The 20477-nt window shown below is 37.0% G+C and overlaps 1 protein-coding gene across 1 annotated transcript in view; it reads right to left on the bottom strand.

Annotated features, from left to right (window-relative positions):
• The window catches only part of MTA3 (metastasis associated 1 family member 3), a 147860-nt gene that overhangs the window by 78872 nt on the left and 48511 nt on the right, over positions 1 to 20477 (bottom strand). The window contains exon 7 of the mRNA XM_075707348.1: positions 9400 to 9502. Coding sequence (XP_075563463.1) covers positions 9400 to 9502 — 103 coding nt within the window. The remainder of the gene's footprint in view (positions 1 to 9399; positions 9503 to 20477) is intronic.

Below are 20477 nucleotides of genomic sequence, written 5' to 3'. Positions count from 1 at the left end.
GGAATTGTATGTGGCATTTATTATACTTACCAGAGCAACAAAAGTTAAGGAATACAGATGGAGAATTAGTGTGATTGTGACTGTTCTAAACTGCAAACTCTTCTTAGAAGCACATCTGTGTATCATGCACAGTGAAGGGACAGATGCGGAAGAGAATTCCACTGGGCTCAGCATATCATACATGAAATGAGCAAAGATGCAGTGACACGTGAGAAAGATTATTAATTTGTAGAACAGAAGTTGCTCCAGTACCCTGAATAATGACTCTTGAGGTGCACTGTGTCACTATGATGGAAAAAATTACCTGTTGCAGTTATGACACGATATAAGTCCCTCTAAATTCAATCCCTCAAATTACTTACCTAACATTTTAATACAGCTAAGCCTCTGGACTAAGTACTGGAGCCTCATTCAGTAATTACACTCCACAAAAGTGGAGTGCACATCAGTGCAGAATTATACCAACGAGGAGTATCACTGACAGATCAACACACTGGAAGTGTCACATTACTGTGTACAATAAGCCTGATATTCAACAATAAAAATAACGTCATGTGCATCAAGAGTTTAACTCACTAAGGTGTTATTACTGATCGTGGAGAAACTGGTAATAACATCTGTTACTGCAATTTTATCTTGAATCTCAAAACATTTAATATTGAATGCATGTTTCAGTACTTGCTGCCAAAAACTTGTAAGACATAGTAAAGATTCAACAGCAGTGATTCACACACTCCAGATATTAACTGCTTAAATTTCTAAAGGCTGTGGAATAAGTAAGTTATATTCAAACACTGTTCCACAACCTTTGCTCCCTCTTTGCAGAGATGGCAAATACGCGACAAGAACACGCACGCACATTCCATTTTCTTTTTTAAAAAGTTTGGCAGTACATAAAACAGTATTTGTCCACAAGTTAGTCCCAAGAATAAGGCTCTATTGTGAACACATTTCCTGATAGGCAGTCATCCCCTTTAAACATGTTGGCATTGATAAGGGTTGTAGCTAAACAGTCTTTCCTGTGATCCTTCTGTCGCGACTGTTCGAACCAGTACAGCAGCATGTGGCATGACTGTGTTTCCCTTCTGCTGCTGCCGACTAGCTTCTTATCTTCCTTTTGCATAATTAACACTATTTTCTTTTGACCATATTTCTAAAATAAAATCAGAGTATGCTATGAAAATTACAAAGAGTATGTCCTCACAAGTCACTCTCTAGCACCTCAAACTTCTCAGGCTGACTTCAGAGCCCAAGCATATGTAAATTACGTTTCCCAGTATGTAAAGTAAAAATTAAGACAAAATATAAAGCTAGGTTTATTTCGAGTAAGTGATGAAAAGGGAAGAATTGATGCGCTAGTTGACATCGCTTCTAGTGCTGTATTGAGTAGGAGAGGATCGCAACCATCAGAGGAACGCTGTGTGGGAGCATGGAGTACATGAGTGCAAAACAAATGAGAACCACCATGAAAGGCAGGCAGTGTGCCATTTTGAGGGGGAGGACAGGGGTGTGTGTGTGTCTGTGGCTATATATGGAAATCAACATAACTTCCAGTTCCCCTTTCCCTGGAAACTTTTGAAAAACAGTGACTTTTTCAGACAATCCAAGTAAGTGCAGGAAGTCTAGTTTAATAGTAACAAGTCTCAAAACTTAACAGTGATATACAGTGCACTGTACAACCTAGCCATGCAATCCAAATCCAAAATTAATTTTAGAAATCATTAAAATACCTTCATTTTTATGTTTTTCCATTTAAAATACAGATACGAGGAACATATTGATACAAAGGTCAAACATTTCCTTTGTCACTTTTCCTTGCATGATTTTTTTTCTAGTAATACCAAAGAATTATTTTAAAAATATTAAAAGGAAAAAAAAAAACCTAACCATTGTCCATTTCCAGAAGACACACTATTGTCTTCACCTGCCTGCTACCAAAATAAAATTCAGTATTAAGACAATGCAGGCTGAACAGTCAGATCCTAATTACTAATTTTTTCTTTTAAGCAGACTTTTTAATGCAAGTGTTCCATTAAGTTGGTAGAATCCAAATGATAACGGTAAATATTTAATGGAAACTATATTTAATTCAATAATAACAATAATAAACTCACGTAACCAAAAAAAAAAAGTGCTCAGCAAGCCAGTCACAAATTAAAGTACTGACACTTCAAACAGAAACCAACACTCCCCACACCTCCCAAAATAAGCTAAAGCCAAAAGGCACACAGACAGTGAATTACACAGGTGGCAGAGATGGACAAGAATGATAAACAATTGGTGGTAACAGCAGAGAGATGACTCTTTGCACAGGCTGTATCAGCAAGCAGGTATAAGAGCTTTAAGGGCTAGACCAAATGATCCAGTATTACCTCAATTAGGTTTTCCTTGTTTTAATCATCTTAAAGACCAGAACCAAGAACCTTCTCTCAAGGACTTATAACAGAGATTGCAGCTGACAACCATACAAACATAAAACAAATCAAGACAATCCAGTGTCAGGATCTAAAAACTATGGAAAAAATCCACAAATTCAACAAAATTCAACAATATCTGTGTCCAAAAAAACCTGACAGTGAACTCTCTAGGGATGCAGTGCTCATCATCATTTTGTTGTGCCTGTACGCCCTACATTCAGGCAAAACTTCAGATTAGGTATTGAACACAAAAAATACATTGCTCCAAACTTCTTATAACTCAAGTCTAAGACATTAAAGAAAGTAATTGTTCAAATTTTTGCTTAAGATTGGTTTTAGTGGCAGCCAATGAAACTATGAAGTAGCAAACACAACAGACTGTCACAACACATTTCTAAAGATTCAATTGCTCATCAGTAACTAGTTCTGAAAAGGGACATTATTTACCAAAGAAAATCTGGAACCACTGCAATTATATATACATCAGGATAAAATCAGTGACTCATCTCCCAGGTAGCAACAGCGTCTGGCATCAAATCAGATACAGAAAGTTCTGGATCCAGGCCAGTAACTCTCTATTTTCTTCTAGTCTCAAAAATCCAGGTGAGACAGAGATACTTTTTACTCTGAGGATGTTTATTTCAAAATTGATCACTTTTATACATTGTTTCTCTGTTCCAGTGATAGGAGATGAGTAGTGGGTATACTCCGGACAAATCTGTTTAAAGTGAACCACCTCTGTGCATACATGAATGTGCACATTCACAATTTTCCTCACATATTTGCAAACTAACACCTCACCTCAGAGTTCCAAGTTTTTGAGGAAAGTAATTCAGTGCTTCGTTGGTTGTTTCCTACGTATCAGGAAGCTTTTTGTTTTCCTTATTATTACATCAGTGTTCCCCTTCACTGTGAGTTGGAAACGGTCCTAAAAGATGACCTCTTGGATTGCTATCAGTAAGAGCATTTTACACACAGCTAATTAATATCTGATTGCTCCTTGTGAGAGTCTTGTGATACTTAAAATCTTGGAATGAAGAAAAAAAAGACTTCTTCAGTGCAGATATATGTCACCAGCACAATATTAATTAAAGCTGAAAAATACCCCTGAGATTTTTACTACTGGGTAATGCAAAATCTGACATGAAGAACATACTCATAGTAAAACGATGCTGTTCCAGGAGACACACTTTCCTTGCCTTTCTAAGCAACTGTCTGTATGGTGCTATGCTGACTTCAGACATTTAGAGTGCAAAGGGAGATGACATGATAAACATGAAAAGTCACCTGCTAGTGTTCTTTCTCTGAAAGGCTGTCAAAGTCAGGGTAGGGCGTGCCATTACATATAATGTCCCCTACGCACCACAACTAACCTTCAGTTTAATTACTAAATTAATGGAAATGGAACATATGTGGAATGTTTATTATTCAACAGAAATAGAATCTGATACATATAAGTAGTTTAATTCACAGTATATGATTTAAGTGATTATCTGTACTCCATCCTGCAATTGCAGTCACAGAGGAGGAGATTTACAGCCTCCAAAGAGCAGGTCCATGAAAACACTGCTGCAGAAATTTTTTCTTTATAATGCAATAGATCAAAATTAATTAAAAAAAGATGCAAAAAGAAATTCAGCTCCAAGTCTGAATTAGTTGTTTTCAAATTAATTTGGTCCAGAAGAAATAGCGTAACACGAAATGCACAAAGGAATAAACATGTATTGGCCAAGCATGACAGACAGGCAGAAACACAGTATTGTTGATACTCCTAGTAAACCTGATGTAGAAATATTTTTCCTTTTTATTGCCAAACCATCTGCCTACCGCTGGATGCTGTAATTCACCTTGCTAGCAAACATCTAGTTTTGTGAGTGCAGCATTGGCATCAAGATTTTTCACCATCTTTACCGCATAATTTTATGTTACAATTCTGCCATTAATTTTCATTACCTCTTTTATCAACTCCAATTCCTCTTACTTCTCACCACCTAAAGAGAATCCAGAAGCACACTAATATTGAACCAGTGACTTCTATGTATTTTTTTCACTGATGAGCTTTGGGAGTCTTGTCTACTGCCACTGACTACACTGAATTATCTTGCAAGAACAGAATATTACTATTTGAGCCCACTTTTAAATGTTTTTACTTATTGTTCTCAGCTGACGAGTGTATTCTTTCACTCAATATGATGAAAGATGTGTTACTAGTTGAAGCTGCATTGTGTTCCCTTCCTCACTGTAAGATAAATTAATGTAGAAATAAACCTTCATATACCATGAGCACTTGTAACTAAATCAATAGTAACCAACAGAAAATGAATATACTCACTGTCTTAGGAAAAAATGGAAAAGGGGAAACAACACAGGAAGGATCAAGTTCTAATTCAAAATGACTAACATGTAATCTTCCATTGTTCTGGAATTTTACATCAAAAAATAAGCAGGCATTCAAGTGAAGAGAAATATGTTATGTTAGCCAGAGGTATGCAGTGCCATTTTAATTTTGAAGTAATCAACAAAATTTTAAGGCAGAGATGCAATGCTTTAAGGCTATTTTAATTAGTCTTCCAAACTCTGTTTTAGTTGGAAATAAACTTGGACCACAAATGTCTGGAAAATAGCTTGATTTACAAATATATTCCTTCCAGAGACTATGTTGATAATCTAGTTAGATGAAGCAGAATAAAAGAACTAAGCTGTTAACTGTTTCACTGCTTCATAAAGTACATGAACAGAACTAGAACGTACCAAAAACCTATGCTGTAAATTATAAACCCAATTAGTAGGTAGAAAGAAAAAAAAAAAAAATAAAAAAAGGGGTCAGGTCTACAGCTCTCAGCATCTGTCCAGACTGGAGCCCAGAACTCCTACCACATTTGAGTCTGGTCATGACCGTTTCCAACTCCTTGGCAAATTAAAAAGACGACAGGACTATATGTTATACACACAACAGGAAAGCTTCTATTTCCTAATACTACGCAACGCCCGCTCGTGTGGCAACGAGGACGGCGCGAGGCGGTGGTAAGAGCCTGCTGGGCGCAGGCCATCGGCCGCGGGCATGTGCACGCGGCCGGCGCCTGAGACCCCCGGCACAGCGGGGCTCGGAGACGCGGGCTGCGTGCCCTCGCCCTGGGCAAGCGGGACGCGAGGGAGTTCTGCGCAAGCGTGAAGTTGTTGCCTCAGGCACGCAGCCTCTAAAACACCCCCACCCCACACCTCTGTGTGATCACTCGCGACCGAAGACTTCGGTGTGATTCACCCGCCACCGAAGACCCCAGAAGCACGGATCCCCGGGACGCCGCGGATCCATGGTGGTGACTGTGCTTTCCTATCCCGAACTCTTGCTTAATTTTCCCCTCTTGTTTTCCTTCCTTCTCTGTCGCTATTTTTCTGTCTTCTCTGGTTAATAAACGGGTGGACTTACGACATCTGACCTCGTTTGTGTCTTAATCTCGCTCAAAGGGATCGAACCTGAAATGAGGTCGGTCTAGCCGCCCCTAGCCCCCCCGACTCGCCTGAGGCCGGTTAGAATGCAAGGGGACCCTCCTCTCATCCAAATCGTATTGTAACAACCTGGAACAGAGTTAGGAAGAGAACATGAGATCTCACAAGGAAATGAAGTATTCCTTGTATATTGGGAATGATAGGGACTGATGACTGCAGAAAAGAGGGTGCATCTATATCAGCATTTTAGTTCAAATTAGGAATGGAGTTTCAAAGCAACCTTCCCCGGCATCTTTATCTACTGCACTTTAACCAACATCAAAAGGTATCTTGTAGCATACAAACTGATTTGTTGTTAAGCTAAACAGTAGTTCCACATACTCATGGATATTTAGTCCACAGGATCAGGTTAGAGTTAGCCTAAAAATAAAACTGCTCAGAATGTGCATAGTGTGGATGCTAGGTCCTCAGCACCAAACATTTCAATTCTACAAATCCAGTTCTGCAGTCTTGCACTATTTGCCAACAGGGACAGATCTAAACTCTTGTTGCAGCTTCTCAGAGTCCTGTTCTTTGAAGCTAGTAGACACAGAAGAACTGTTGCCAATATACATGACAGAACAAAAATTGGTTGATAAAGCTGTATCTTATTTGAATGGAGTAGAAAATGGTGGCGGAATTCTCATTGCCAGAGTATCAATGACAGTGCGTTACCCAAAAAACAACTCAAAACCAGAATACATTATTTTGATGCCTCAAGCTTCTCCTAACAGATGCTTTTGCTAGTTCAAGCAAGGGGCCCTTGGCCAAATTATGCTTCAGTACTAGCAATAAGGTACTTTCAAGATTTGTGAATCCACAGTCAAGCAAGACTACCTAGGGAGCTCAAGGTTAAGGATCTTTCTGCCCAAGTACTTTTATGCTTTTTCAAAATCTCCATAGATTTTTCTGGCACTGCTACCTCTGATTTCTGGACAGGATAGGCATATTCATCTACCTTTATATCCAGCAGATGACTGCATACTAGGCCCCAGTTACAGGCCCAGACTGACCAAGCATATAAACCTATAGAAAAGGTCTCTCATTCCTGAGACAGTAAACAAACCTTGCAAGACTGGGAAAGCTACATGCCGGAGGCCAAATATAAATGTTCTTGCAAATGGGCAACACAAATAGAAAAAGAGAGTGTTTAAACACCTTTTAAAGAACCAACAAAGCGTGCTTGTGTGATTGAAAAAGCTAAAGCGTATAAGCACAAAAGCAACCCTTCCTTCAACCAGAGCAGACTGAAAAAACTGAGAAGAAATACTCGATGCCTTTGATGCAGCAGGTAAAAAGGATCACGTGGAAATGCTTTTCAAATACAGACAGCATACACACACTTACCCAAAATCACATATAGGAATGCATATAGTAAAAAGTTCTTATTGTCAGAATTTCAAATTTGCAAAACTAAAAATAACTTCTATGAACCAGAGAAATACCATTCTCATTGGAAAGCCAGCAGGCACAGCCAATGCCCAGTGAACTGCAGTTTGGCCACAGCAGAAATACCTTCTGCATCTGTAAGCACAGTTTACCAGATCGTAATACCAACTCCACTGTTACTCAAGCAGCTTTTAATGGTCCAGTATAATGAAAGCCTTTACATGCAAGCACACAACATACTAAATTTAAAGCTGCCACAACCATCATTGGAGAACTGTTTCTCCAGAAATTGGTGAAAATCTGTCTCGGAAGCACTTAATGCAACAGAAATGTGATCTTGCAGCCTGTGAATACAAGTATATGGGAGCTTGGAAATAGTTTCTGTCAGTTCAAAAGCAACTTACAAAGATTAATGGAGTTTTGTGGAAGAACATCAATGAAGTGGTACCTGAGTAACATCTGGTTACAGATGGTCATTAGTGATTGCCTACCACAAGATCTTGGATAGCTACAATTACTCAGCTATGACCAAGACCCATTCCCACCATAACAGAAACCTTTTTAACAGAAATTTACCAACTCTAAACAAATGCAATCTTGGTTAGGGCACAGCATTGCACAAGATGTCTTAAATAAGGGGACAAAGAGAGAAGAATGTTTTTCTGTAAAAATTTCATTTATTCTCTGTCACTTCGTGGTAGACTGCTTACTGGTATGCTCCTCTGGGAACATTTTCAGCTTCACAGTATACTACTTCAGCTCCCCAGAGTGGCTGCAAAGTGGGGAGTGGAGGGATGTGAAGGCAATGAATGAACTCCTCAAAAACGCACACAATCTTCACAGAGATTGTATTTTTAAGGCACCCCATAATGGTCTGCCCATCCATATCCAGGTATTATACTGCTGGTGATAGAAGTAGTTCTGTTTTCAGGATTCTATTCTATGGAGCATCTACCAGGCATTGTGATCTTCTGAACTGATACGTGTTCACACCTATAATCCTCTGACTTGCTTGGAAATTCAACAGGGGCAGGCAATTTTTGCTACTGTATAGAAAGGATACAGCACTACAAGTGGGGGAGAAATAAGAAACCCAGGTGGATCAGCATCTGGACTGTAAAACAATAAATCAGCAACCCATTTCACCATACACAAACTGGAAAATATGAAGCAACCTCTCTCTCTTTATTTCCTTCCTGAAACGCTTTGTTCAAAAGGTAGAAAGAATAAAGAAAATAAACCAGAAACAACATAAAAGGATTATTTGCCTAAGATTTGAGACTATGCTCTGCAACTGGGTTACAGAAAACACAGGAGATGGAGTGATCCAGGATAAAATCCCTACATGAGTTGTGATTAACAGTTCTCTGCCATCATTAGAACAGTACTTTTGCACTGTATTTTTAAGTATGAATTACAGGACAGGCAAAACATGCTGTACCTTAAGAGTGTAGAGCTGTCCTTCAGTAAGAGGTCTATAGAGTTTTCAAAGTTTTTTTTTTTTAAAATAGAGAAATTATTTTTAAAGGTATTTATGAATTCCAAGGGCTTTGATGTTCCTCTCATAATTTATAAAATTGAACTGACCAGATTTTTTTCACTAATGAAATGCATCACTTCAAAACTTTTATTTCAACATTCATCCAAAATAACTGCACTGCATATTATTCAGCTTATACGCAAATTGGGCAAGTTCTGCATCCACTTCATTTGTTAACGTTTTCTTTATTTCTACTCTTAACTTCGTATTTCACTACGAAATTCCAAGTACTACAGCGTAAGACTGAAATATTAGCACTGAAATCCTGTTTCATTTACTCTGAAGGGAAAACAGACTGATGTCTACATTTAAATTATCAAATTCTACTATAACCTGAAATACAGGCAGTGTAGCATTATTCCAAAACTCACTCTCTTTTTCTCTCTTCTGTATTGGTAGCTTCAATAAATATGCAGAAGATTATGGTCTGATTTGCTCTTTTAGCTAACTGTGGGAAAGAGAAGGGCTCACAAAATGGCAAACAAGTTGAGTAACACGATATAGGGGAATAAATAGTCAGTAGGAAAAGGAAAAGGAATTTTTTTTATTAGAGGATTTTAATCTTACCGTGCTACAACTAAAAACTGGTCAATCTGACGGTCAGTAAGGGGGCTATCTGGATCCCATACTTTTACTTCCAGCTTTGCCTGTTCTCTGTCATCTAATTCTCCTGTCAAAAGGTAGATGGGACAAAACACTTATTACTCACAATGTTTTTCTCTGTGTATTTCTTGTACTATGTTTAAAAGAGACATTGTACATTTTTAAACACACACACACAATACTTAACAATCAGCAGTTACCCATTTATATTCCATAATGCAGCATCAGTAAAATAATCATCTTCCCTTAACATCAGCATTTCAATTTAAGGAGGCATTCTTAGGAGGTGTAGTATCAAAGAACTTTAATAAAATGTGATTATAAACTTGAAACCATAACCTAAGTAAACACTGGTTCTGTTAAATTGCTTCTCAACTATACCAAAGCTACAGTTTCACTGAAGCCATATTAAAATTAATTTTATACTTAACCAGCTTTAGCAATTAAGTTCTGTCCAATTTGTATTCTATGCCCCCAAAACAAAAATCATTATGAAAAACTGCTGTCTACTACCGTTAATTTCTTTTTCACCTCTTGCTCTCAGGCACTACATTACCTTTCTTGTTAACACAAATCATAATATTAAAATTGCTGCGTATGTTGACTACTTATATCCTCTTACAAAATAATATACGAGGCTACAGCACAAAAAAGTTACTATATACTACATCATGACTTCCCAACTCCATTTGTCTGAACAGACCAATTTATGTACATGCACATGGTCGAAACAATGGTGGTGGTTTGCAAAATTTAATTTGCCCTGTATTCACTATGGAAAGAGTATGGCATTTGTACTGCTTGGAAGAACGGTGAAGTGTGAAGATGCTACATTCATATGGAAGGCTAAATCTTGGCTTGAATACTACACCAATAACTTCTACTACAAAATGAGAAACATTACAGAGGCTGATTAGGCAGGCAACACATATTCTGCTAGTATGAGAAGATTTACCTATGGGATGTGGCCAACACATTTGGGGCCACAACAGGTGACAAGTACAAGTTAGAATCATTGTCCTTCCCTGGTATTATAGAATACAAGCATGTTCTTCAGTGAACATGCAAAACACTCCTATGTTTAGTCACATGCCAGTACTTTTATGAGCTAGTACAAGAATAAAATCCTCTTCTGAAATACAGCCGTTCCATTTCCTTTGAGAATCTAGGTAGGTATCTGTGTAGGTACCTCTCTGAGCACACAGAAGATCACTTTAGTCTGTGTTATTTCTTATGACTTAATGAAAACAGCCAGTCTAAACATGCACAATATCATCAAGACATGAAATAACCTGTACACTTAAGAGTCTGGAAGCAGAGTGCAAACCAAGCACTGGCTTTTCTGAAATCTGATCATATATAGTGAGTTTCTCTAGCACATTCATTCTGGAAGGAAACGAAAATGTGGTATATATTTATCCCTACCAAATACACGTTAGAACTGCACTGTGCTGTCTGGTTAATCTTTCAGGAACAAATATCCCAGTCACCTTCTCAGAAAAATAAATTACTTTCTTCTGATACGCAGGCAATAAAGAACTGTCTGCCTAATGGGACTTATGCTTCTGTTTAAGCTAATTCATATCCAGTACTGGAGACAAACTGTTAATTTCTGGCAATCCTGGGTAGGATTTTAGGTTTATAAACTTATTCAATGGACTACGCACTTGTCAATATATTCATTTTTTCCATCTGTGACAGACGCATTGTGGGTGATGTTCTACGTTTTATAAATAATCTCTGAGCACTTTATTTCAATCTGTTTTATATATAGTTTTTAAATATCTTTAATGTTAGTTAACTGTTTCAGGTCATCATATCTTGCAGATCAGCATTGTACAAGTATGACAAAACCCAATACTCAGGTAGGGTGTATTTCTCACAAAGAGAAAACATCATACAAGCACAGCAGAAGTATTCAAACAAAACATGTCACTTTCCTGAATCAAGTTTGCAAAAAGATGAAAAAACCTGCAATACTACACATCTTCCTTCAATTAGAGGTAATTAAACTGTTCCTACTACAAAATGTTGTTCTAACTGTTGATAAAGGTAAATCTGAAATATTGCCAAACAGTATTTTGTAATGGCAGTAGACATAAATAGGGTATGAGCAACCGAGTATCTATACCAAAGGAATCCAAACACATATAATGTAATACTTGCAATATTAAGTATTACTGCAACAATGGTAGACAGGTTTCCAGAAGATATGTGGTCTCTGCCAAACTGCACTTACAAAAAATGCTTCATTCCCCATTTTACACTTAAATCGCAGGATATTATCACTTAAACAGGATGAAAAGTAACCTAAACAGATCAAATCACGGAGGCAGTCAAGCGGTGCTGCAGAAATCTATGAAAAGTTGATTTCAGGAATAATCATTTTGTTTACTTCCTTTGAATGTGCTGAAAGAATCAGTATAGGAAGATCACATAAGATAAACAGGTCTTCTTTCAAAATAGTAATTATAAAACCCCCTCTGTTTTCCTTGAGCTGTCTGTCCTTAGCTAATCAAGCCTGTAACTTATTCTATAGAATTTTTAAGGTGGCTAACCCCTTTAAAACTACAACACAATTTCTCTGTTAACACCTCTACATTTATCTTTCATATTGCTGAATTTGACACAGAACTGTAAGACATTCAAACTGAACAGGTATCAAAGTTGCCATAGTATTCATTCCTTATACTGCAAACTCCAGAACACAAACAGAAGAGGGCAGTTTAACTTTTAACGTTTTCAGTGCTGCATCCGAGAAGGTTCTCAGGTTCTGTTTTGCAAGTGTTACCTTCCCTCACCACCACCAACATACCAATTACAGCTTCTGAGAAGTGCTAGGCTATTTTTTTAAATGGCTGGTATGACATACCAGTGTACCCAATTTATTTTGAGCGTTGCTTATAATTTTGTTATAGCCAATCTAATTCTGAAGATTAATTTTACTGGAAAACATTAGTAGATGGCCAGAAATATGCATCGTTTTCTCCTTATTGATCATTCAATGCCTTACTTCTCATGGTTCTCTTCTGCTAAAAAGCAAAATGTTATTTTTTTCTTTAAAAAAAAAAAAAAAGAAAAAAAAAAAAAAAGAGTCCTGCATTTCAGTTAGTCATTTTAAAAGACAGGAAAGCATGATACGCCCCCCAAAAAACAACTGTAAGAAGAATTTTACAAAACAAAAGTAAACCAAATGCAACTTTTAACTGAATGCAATTAAACTAGAAAAATTAAAGATCTACTTAGTCAGTCTTTTAGGCTTCACTTCCTGCAGATAAATACCCCCAAGGTAATTAGTACATTAGATTCAGCATGATTCTATGTTCTTCTTACAACATATCCAACTACAAGAAAATAACTTGCAACATGAACTATGAACATTTTCTTAGAATACAATTCTTCTAATTTTACAAAAATATAACAATGCTGCAATATTGCATTCTTTTAAGAAACTGAAATATGAAATCAATAAAAGTTGGATTTTTTAAAAATGGTTTTCAGGGAAACAATGCCAATTCCACTTTTAATGACAAACAGTTGATGAGGTATCTGACTGAAAAATAGCCAGGAGGACAGTTTTTAGAGATGCTACTTGTCAGGTACAAAGTCTTACTTTTTTATTTTGCACAATTTGCACTGTTTTTCAAAATACCCTTTTATTTTTCTTTTCAAAAAGTAATTTAGCGGTCACTTCAATCCAAATGTATAAATTAAACATCTGCAGTGCTCAGCTTTCTGAGTGAATCCATCTTTCATGATATGCAAAACAGAGGTACCAGCTGCTGGATCCTTAATCACATGGGACAGAAAATCTGTAGCTGCGATTTTTTGGTCATAGTAAGGCGGCAGACATAGCCATGGACAGCAGATGGACACCAGACAAATAGTTTGTACTGCAGAGTTCCTCCTACTATGGAAATTCATTCAGGGCTTGATACCATCTCCTGAAATCAGCCCGGAGTTTTGACTCATGCATTAATTACCTAGACTCACTAGATACCTAAGCACATAAACATGAAGGCCTTTGTAGATGTTTATATTCTTAAAGCTCGGCACATATCTAAGAAGTAAATTCAGCATCTTCATATTCGTGCTTCAGTTTTATACCTGTGAAACTGGAATAACTCCTAGCTACATTGCAAGGATGCAGAACAGAGATACTTGTCAGTTCTTATCCTCCCTTAGTCCCGTTCAGCATGCGACACAATGAGATTTCTGTTACTGGTATACAGGATCAGATTTAGTAGATATAGCATTTAGCAGATTTTTGCCAGAATTCTTTGGCAGTATACTAACTGCAGGTAACCCTAAATGTCTTTTTGAACATAGCTTCATGTGCTATAAAACATTGTTGAAATAGGCAACTAAGCATTGAAGATGAGGTTTCAATTCATGAACCACCTTCTCATGCTGTTATTTAGACTGCTTGTCTGCAAACTTCTCTAACTTACAGATGAGAAAAATAGCATCACATTGGATTTTCTCATACTGCCTAGCTATGAACAAAGTTCCAGACATTAAGCCTCTGTCTAAAGTCTAAAATCTGAGCTTTCTCCTTCAATGAAAAGTTCATTAGATCCCCTCTAAAACACTCAGCATATTCATTCTGCATAAAATGAATTAGACATTCACACACAGAGGTTAGCTATCACAAAACATCACATGGCTTTTGATGGACAACTGATGGGAGGGGGCATGTACAACTGATTGGAGGGGGCATGTACAGCTCAACTGAAAAAGCCGGTTACAAAATGTCGAAGTAATTGCCACTGGGAAAATAAGTTTTACACGAGGTATGTCTGTCTTCCCATCTTTCAGATGGATGTACGAACATTATCTACTGGCACTTAATGAGTTCAACTCTACATAAATTGAATCCACGGTAAACAGCTAGCTGACTGTTGGTCTTAACTAACAGAAATTACAACCCTTCTCACTATAAACACTCTGCAGACACAGAATTCTTATTACTCATATTTGATTTTTTTTTTTTTTGGTGATCCTCACCAGTACTGATAATCAAAAATCACCCAGGAAAAGAGTTCAAAAACTTACACTCCACTCTGGAAAAAATAAAACTGAATCATGTGCAAATAACTTCTCTGATTAAAGTAACATGAGAAAGCTTAGTTTATTTTAAAAGTGTAGGCAAAAGGAAAATTATCTGTTTACCTTGCAATTGCAGAACAATTTCCCCATTAGCTTGCCTGACAGACATATATCCAAGATTTCAATTAGTCATTCAGATGAGTTGTTTATTTAGACAAATCTTATGGTAAAACTCAATTTATGAGCATAACGCATGTATGAAGACTAGAAATGAAAAACAGACTACATAAAGACTACATGTATAAAGACTACAAATGAAACATATCAGGTGATACAAGCCCATTATTTGTCTACAGCAACTTAAACTGCTACTGAGCATCTTCTAAGCCAATAAAACATGCATAGTCCAATTGCCTCCTATCCTCTAGAGCTCTAGCCTATAAAAAATTCAGTCATTTTTCACTTGAAAAATCCCTTTTGAATTAAACTGCCTCCAACACCAACAACCTCAGAGTTCTCTCAGTGCTCAGCCTTGCAGTGCTTAAAAATCAACCACTGATGATCAAAAGACAAGACCGCACAAAGCACTCAAAAGAGCTTTAATTCATCATGTTCTAGAAATAAACAGAATGAATTACGGTTGGGCTCAGAATAAACTAAACTGTAACCACGCAGTAATGACAAACTTTTCCATAACGCTGCATCAGGAATGGCTCGCTTATGGGAATGTCCAGTGCTGGAAGAAAGGAACAAATAAGGTTGCCCCTTTCCCAAAACCCTGCAGAAACAACAGTATGCAAAAAAGGAACTTCCACAGACTGGAGAACATGGAGGCACAATGTCCTAAAATCATACCATTCCTCATGTTATAGTCCTTACGTTAAATCACATTTAGGTAGAATCCCCACTGTTACAGAAATGAAACAATAAAAAGTCCTTCGATTTAGCTTTTTATGGCAATTCTAAAGGCAATGACCTAAATTAATATATTGCATAAAACTACAAGGTCACCTTCAGTTCAAAGGCAAGGACAAGTATTCAACTAACCAAAAGATACCTGAAATTCACCTCTGTTTTGGAATTGGCTTCTTGTACTCCTTTGATATCTGTGAATAAACTTGTACAATGTGACTTGCACCAAAATTCCCCGCCCCTCACCCCTGTTTTACATTATTTTTGTGGTTGGTAGACACCGTGCAGTGGTCTAGCACCCATTCCAATCTGAATACAGAAAGATTGCAACAGTTTTTCTGAATTCCTGAAATAACAACACATGAGGTAATACAGTTTCCAGGAAAGCATAGTGAAAGTGATTCTGTGTGTAAATAATAACAGTGCCATACTACATACGAATATTAACCATATTGAAAATACTTGTTTTGGAAAGAGGGATACCACAATGCACAGACGTACTCTTCAAGAAAACCCCGCTAAATTAAAATTAAATCTCTAGTCCTGAATTTTTTTTTTACATAAACTTAATGTTATGAATATGCAAATTTCCTTTGACTATGGTATTCTAAAGATAAATAGGGCTATTCATTTGCATAAATTTAAACAAAACTTGTAATTTAGGGAAGAACTTTTTCTTTAGGATGAAATGTATTTTGACTTATTCAAGTATAAAAACCACATTTCATCTGCATCTGATACTTGTTTTTCATCTTCTACAGAATAAACTTAAAAGAAAATCAGACTCACAATAAAAAAGCAAAGGAAACAAAAATGTGAACTTACAATAAGTCAATTTAGGCAAAGTTACTGAAGTAGAAAAACCCAGCAAAGTCAATTAAACCCTAAGATGTTGCCGCCTGAAAGGCCATTTGAGTGCTCACTGCGATACATTATTTGGGATAATAAGCACATAGGCAGCACACAAGAAGTAACTGTATCCTTCATAAGACTGACTGCCCAACAGAATTCATTTAGTATTTGAATAATCTCAGCCAAGGCTCTACAGCTATTATTAATAAAGAAATTTTTCCAACAGCAATCATGCACAACCTTCCACACCAACAATGCAGCACAGACTACGCCTAAGTCTCCTCAAGAAGCTAAAGACAGCAGAAATCATGGCTCTCTTATCATGAAGACTAAAACTCCAACTGACTTCTCTTCAAGTATAAAGCAGACTTGAAAAAGGTAGACATGCTTTTACAAATCAGGGCAGGAACAGAGGGGAAAAAAAAAGACCATTCCAACAATCCCCAAGCAGAACTACCTGAATAACTCACCTTAACTGTTGAACAGTTCTTATAAGATGTAATTGCTAAACAGCACCATTTCCAGCTCTTCTAATTTATCATTTGACTGTTAACAGTTGTGAATGATCTGAGAACTGAAGCTCAGAAATTTCCATTACCACATTAGATAAGAATACTATAAGTATAGTAAGTATATAAGGAAGAACCAACTTAATCCATGTAATTGCTTGTTTGATCAAAATTATACATGCACTTAATACCTCAACAAATTTTACCAAAAGGCAACAAATATTTTTAAACATTACTGAAAAGACTTCATAAAACACTATGTTTTATCACACAAAGCTTCCAAATACCTAATTGAGCTTTGGTAGTACATGTGGCTGCAACCCTAAAACACTGATTTCCCTTGCATCTGCAAGGTTAGGCAGAAGTAAATGATGTCTTTACCGAAAACAGGCACAAAGAGGCCATTTACATGTGCTTTGTTTGTTTAATTTATAGTAAAACTGATAAAAGTCTATAAACATGCATTTAATTGCCCAACACATAAATCACTAACTCAGCTCCCTAGTAGAGAGATTGGCAAGACTGATGTAAAGGATATTATAATCCTATTAAAATTTTACATGAACATTGTAAAGAGTATTTTACTGTTTGTGGTGATCACGCATTTGACAGTTAATTTTGAAAAATTTTCTCCACTGAGCTTCATAAACAAGAAAAAAAACTGCAAACTAGGCAAGTGACTACCATATTTCTATCTACTAACCCTCAAGAAACATTCTTTTAGAAGGTATTATAGAAAAACTTCTCATGTTAACTCAAAGTCAAAAGTGCAACCAACAGAAACTCCATCTGAGAACAAAATACATTTGAGTACACATAAACCGGAGTTTTATTCTGGTGTATTACCTTTGTCAAGATTCATCTCATCTCACCTTAAACATCCTCTGATCTATTTTAGATAGCCATTTTCAGCTGAGATTAATCAAGTCTAGGCAACATTCTTCTACTCTGACCATAAAGGTTAAGTCTTACTGGGTTAGCACAATCACACCTTTTCTGTCTTGTATTCTATTCCGATTTCCACAAGTAGGAACTCCTGAATCTGCTTGGTTTATCTTTTGTTCCATGTATTCCTTCTGAAAACTTCATTAAAATAGAAAGCCATCATCTTTTAGTTGAACCAATCACCCCCAAAGATCTCTGCTTCTGGCATATTCTGACTGGTATTTTGAAATGACAATTTATTTTGCTGCTAACTTACTACATTTCCTGACAACTTTGAAGCTTCAGTGCATTTCACGCTGAACTTAGTGGAATACATGTCTACAAGGTTCCTGGGCATCTTCTTGAAGCAAACACAAGTTACGCATAAACGTTTCCTTTTATACTTGCTCCTGAAGGTAGTTCTGGTACCAGAATTTGAGCTCTGCTTTCTGCTGTCTAGATCCCAGTAAGGCCACCTCGAATTGACAGGAAATCTGGTTTTAGACAACAGCCTTAGGACACCCAAATTGCTGTACGTGGAACAAAAGAGGTGTGCAAGCTACTACACAAATGAGTTCCTCCACCCCATCCAAAAAAGTACTTTATAGTTGACAGCTTCTTCCACGAAAATATTTTCCTCGCATGCCAACATACCGCTCATCGAAGAGCCTAAAGCTGCTGCTGTTGTCACCTTCTGCGTGCAGTGAAAAAGCAATTCTTTCTTTGATGACTGTACCCAAGCAACTGGGTTTATACTAAATCCACTGATTTATTCTTGTAATTGCAATTTGGTTCACTCACAAAGGAAACATTAACTACTTCAGGACCACATGGCCTCAAAATCATCAGCCCTCATGATTTCTTAAAGCCAGTTAAAAATGAAAGGCTAGACATATACTACTTGTGAAATACTAAACGCAGGAAAAAAGAGGCAGTATTTTCTGAATTTTATTTTCTAAGAACTGCCTATTGTATTAATGTGATCAGTTCTCATATCCAGCAATTGTCATAAGACTGATCACTTAGCACAAATTACAGACCGTATTTTCTGAAATTGATAAGACACTAGGACACAACACTTGTTTATCCTGTCAGACATTTCTCATAGCCACACATTATCTGTCTTCAGAGTCCTAACAACTGCATGGCTCTCCAATTTTTTAATGCTTAAATATTACAATATAAAATATTCTAAAAATATTTCATATTGCCTGATAAATTTTATCTCCTCACAATAGAACATAATAATTGCAACTACTGCAACTAATAGAGAGAATCCAGCACACAGACTTCTGACAAGAGAATCAGTTGCGCCATTCAAACAACTCCGGCAGGTCTCTGGCTAGTATGAGTGGTTTTCAAATTCAGCAGTGGTTCTTCCAATAAATGGGAGGATTATGTACTGTGAAGTAACAGAACAGACAGATCCTTCCTCAGGAGATTACAGGTGGGTTCCACTATTCTAAAACACATTTTTCATTTATTAAATGAAAACAGAAGTTTAATGTATATGGGAGGCATTTAAAGAACCATAAATACACTAGGTCTAAGCATCCTGTACTTTCATAACGTTAAAAATCCAAACAATATATAGATGAGTTTCTTATTTGTCTCTTTAGTTGTAACAATTTTTAAACTTAAAATCCTGGAATACCAATATTCCCAAACATTAACAGGCTTGAACTGTGAGTTTAATGGTTTCTATCTGTCTGGTCTATTAAAACCAACATGCTCTTACGACTGAGTTGCAGTAAGAAGCGAAAAACCAGAGAAGATATTAGGAAATACCTACAAAGGAATTATTTTGTTTATTTTTCAAAACAGAGAAAAGTTTTCAGTTTTAGAAGTCTTGGATACAAGTTCTCTGAACGTCACCCAAAACTTACAGCTTAAATTTCCCCATCTGCTTCCCTTCTACCTATTAAGTGCTCAGCTACTTGAATTCCATTAATTCTAAAATGCCTTGCCTTCAAGAAATGGAACTGATGGCACAGCAAGTGCTATTTCTAGGCACGCTCTGGATATTTTCAGATGTGCAAGAGGGACTCTGGGCTTTTATACAGATACTTTGAATATAGTTTATAATTTTGTTATTAAAAAGAGAAAAAAAAAAAAGCTTTGAACAGAATGTCTTTCCTACAGGCTACTTCTTCCTGCATTGCAGAGACTCTAATTCCTCTTCCTCTCTCTGTCTTAGCAAGAGGGCAGCCCTCCTTCCTGTCAACTCCAAACTCTTTGTACTGCTTTAAATGGCCAGACAGTACCTAACTGTGTCATATTCCTGCTCCACAAGGAATTCCCCAGAACACAGTGGCATCCTTTTAAACCTAGATACAACAGATAAGCAGCACTGGGCTAGGAACAGGGCTGCAGCTATGAGGGGACCATTAGCATGAGAAAAATTCCATGCAGCAGTACACAGACATCGCCATAACAGTGGCTCTAATTAAGATCAGCTCTCCAGGCTAATTAAAACAGAGCTTTGCAAACAGTTTGCCACTGCTGGTGGCAGTACCCAATTAGGACTAGCAATACTGATACTAGCTGCCAGTTCTCTAGCTAAACCTCTAAACCTAATCATTCCCCACCACACCTGTCAACCTCTTGATGCTCGTCTCCTTCCACATACCTCTGCATGGAGACTAAAATCTCATTTCCCACTATCCTGGTTTCAGCTGTGATAGAGTTAATTTTCTTCCTAGTAGCTGGCATAGTGCCATGTTTTGGAATTAGTATGAGAATAATGTTGATAACACACTGATGTTTTAGTTCTTGCTAAGTACTGCTTACACTAGT

The sequence above is a fragment of the Pelecanus crispus genome, chromosome 3, assembly GCF_030463565.1.
Source record: "Pelecanus crispus isolate bPelCri1 chromosome 3, bPelCri1.pri, whole genome shotgun sequence".
Lineage (NCBI taxonomy): Eukaryota > Metazoa > Chordata > Aves > Pelecaniformes > Pelecanidae > Pelecanus > Pelecanus crispus.
Note: the sequence above shows the minus strand (reverse complement) of the source record. Positions and strands in the feature narration are given on the sequence as shown.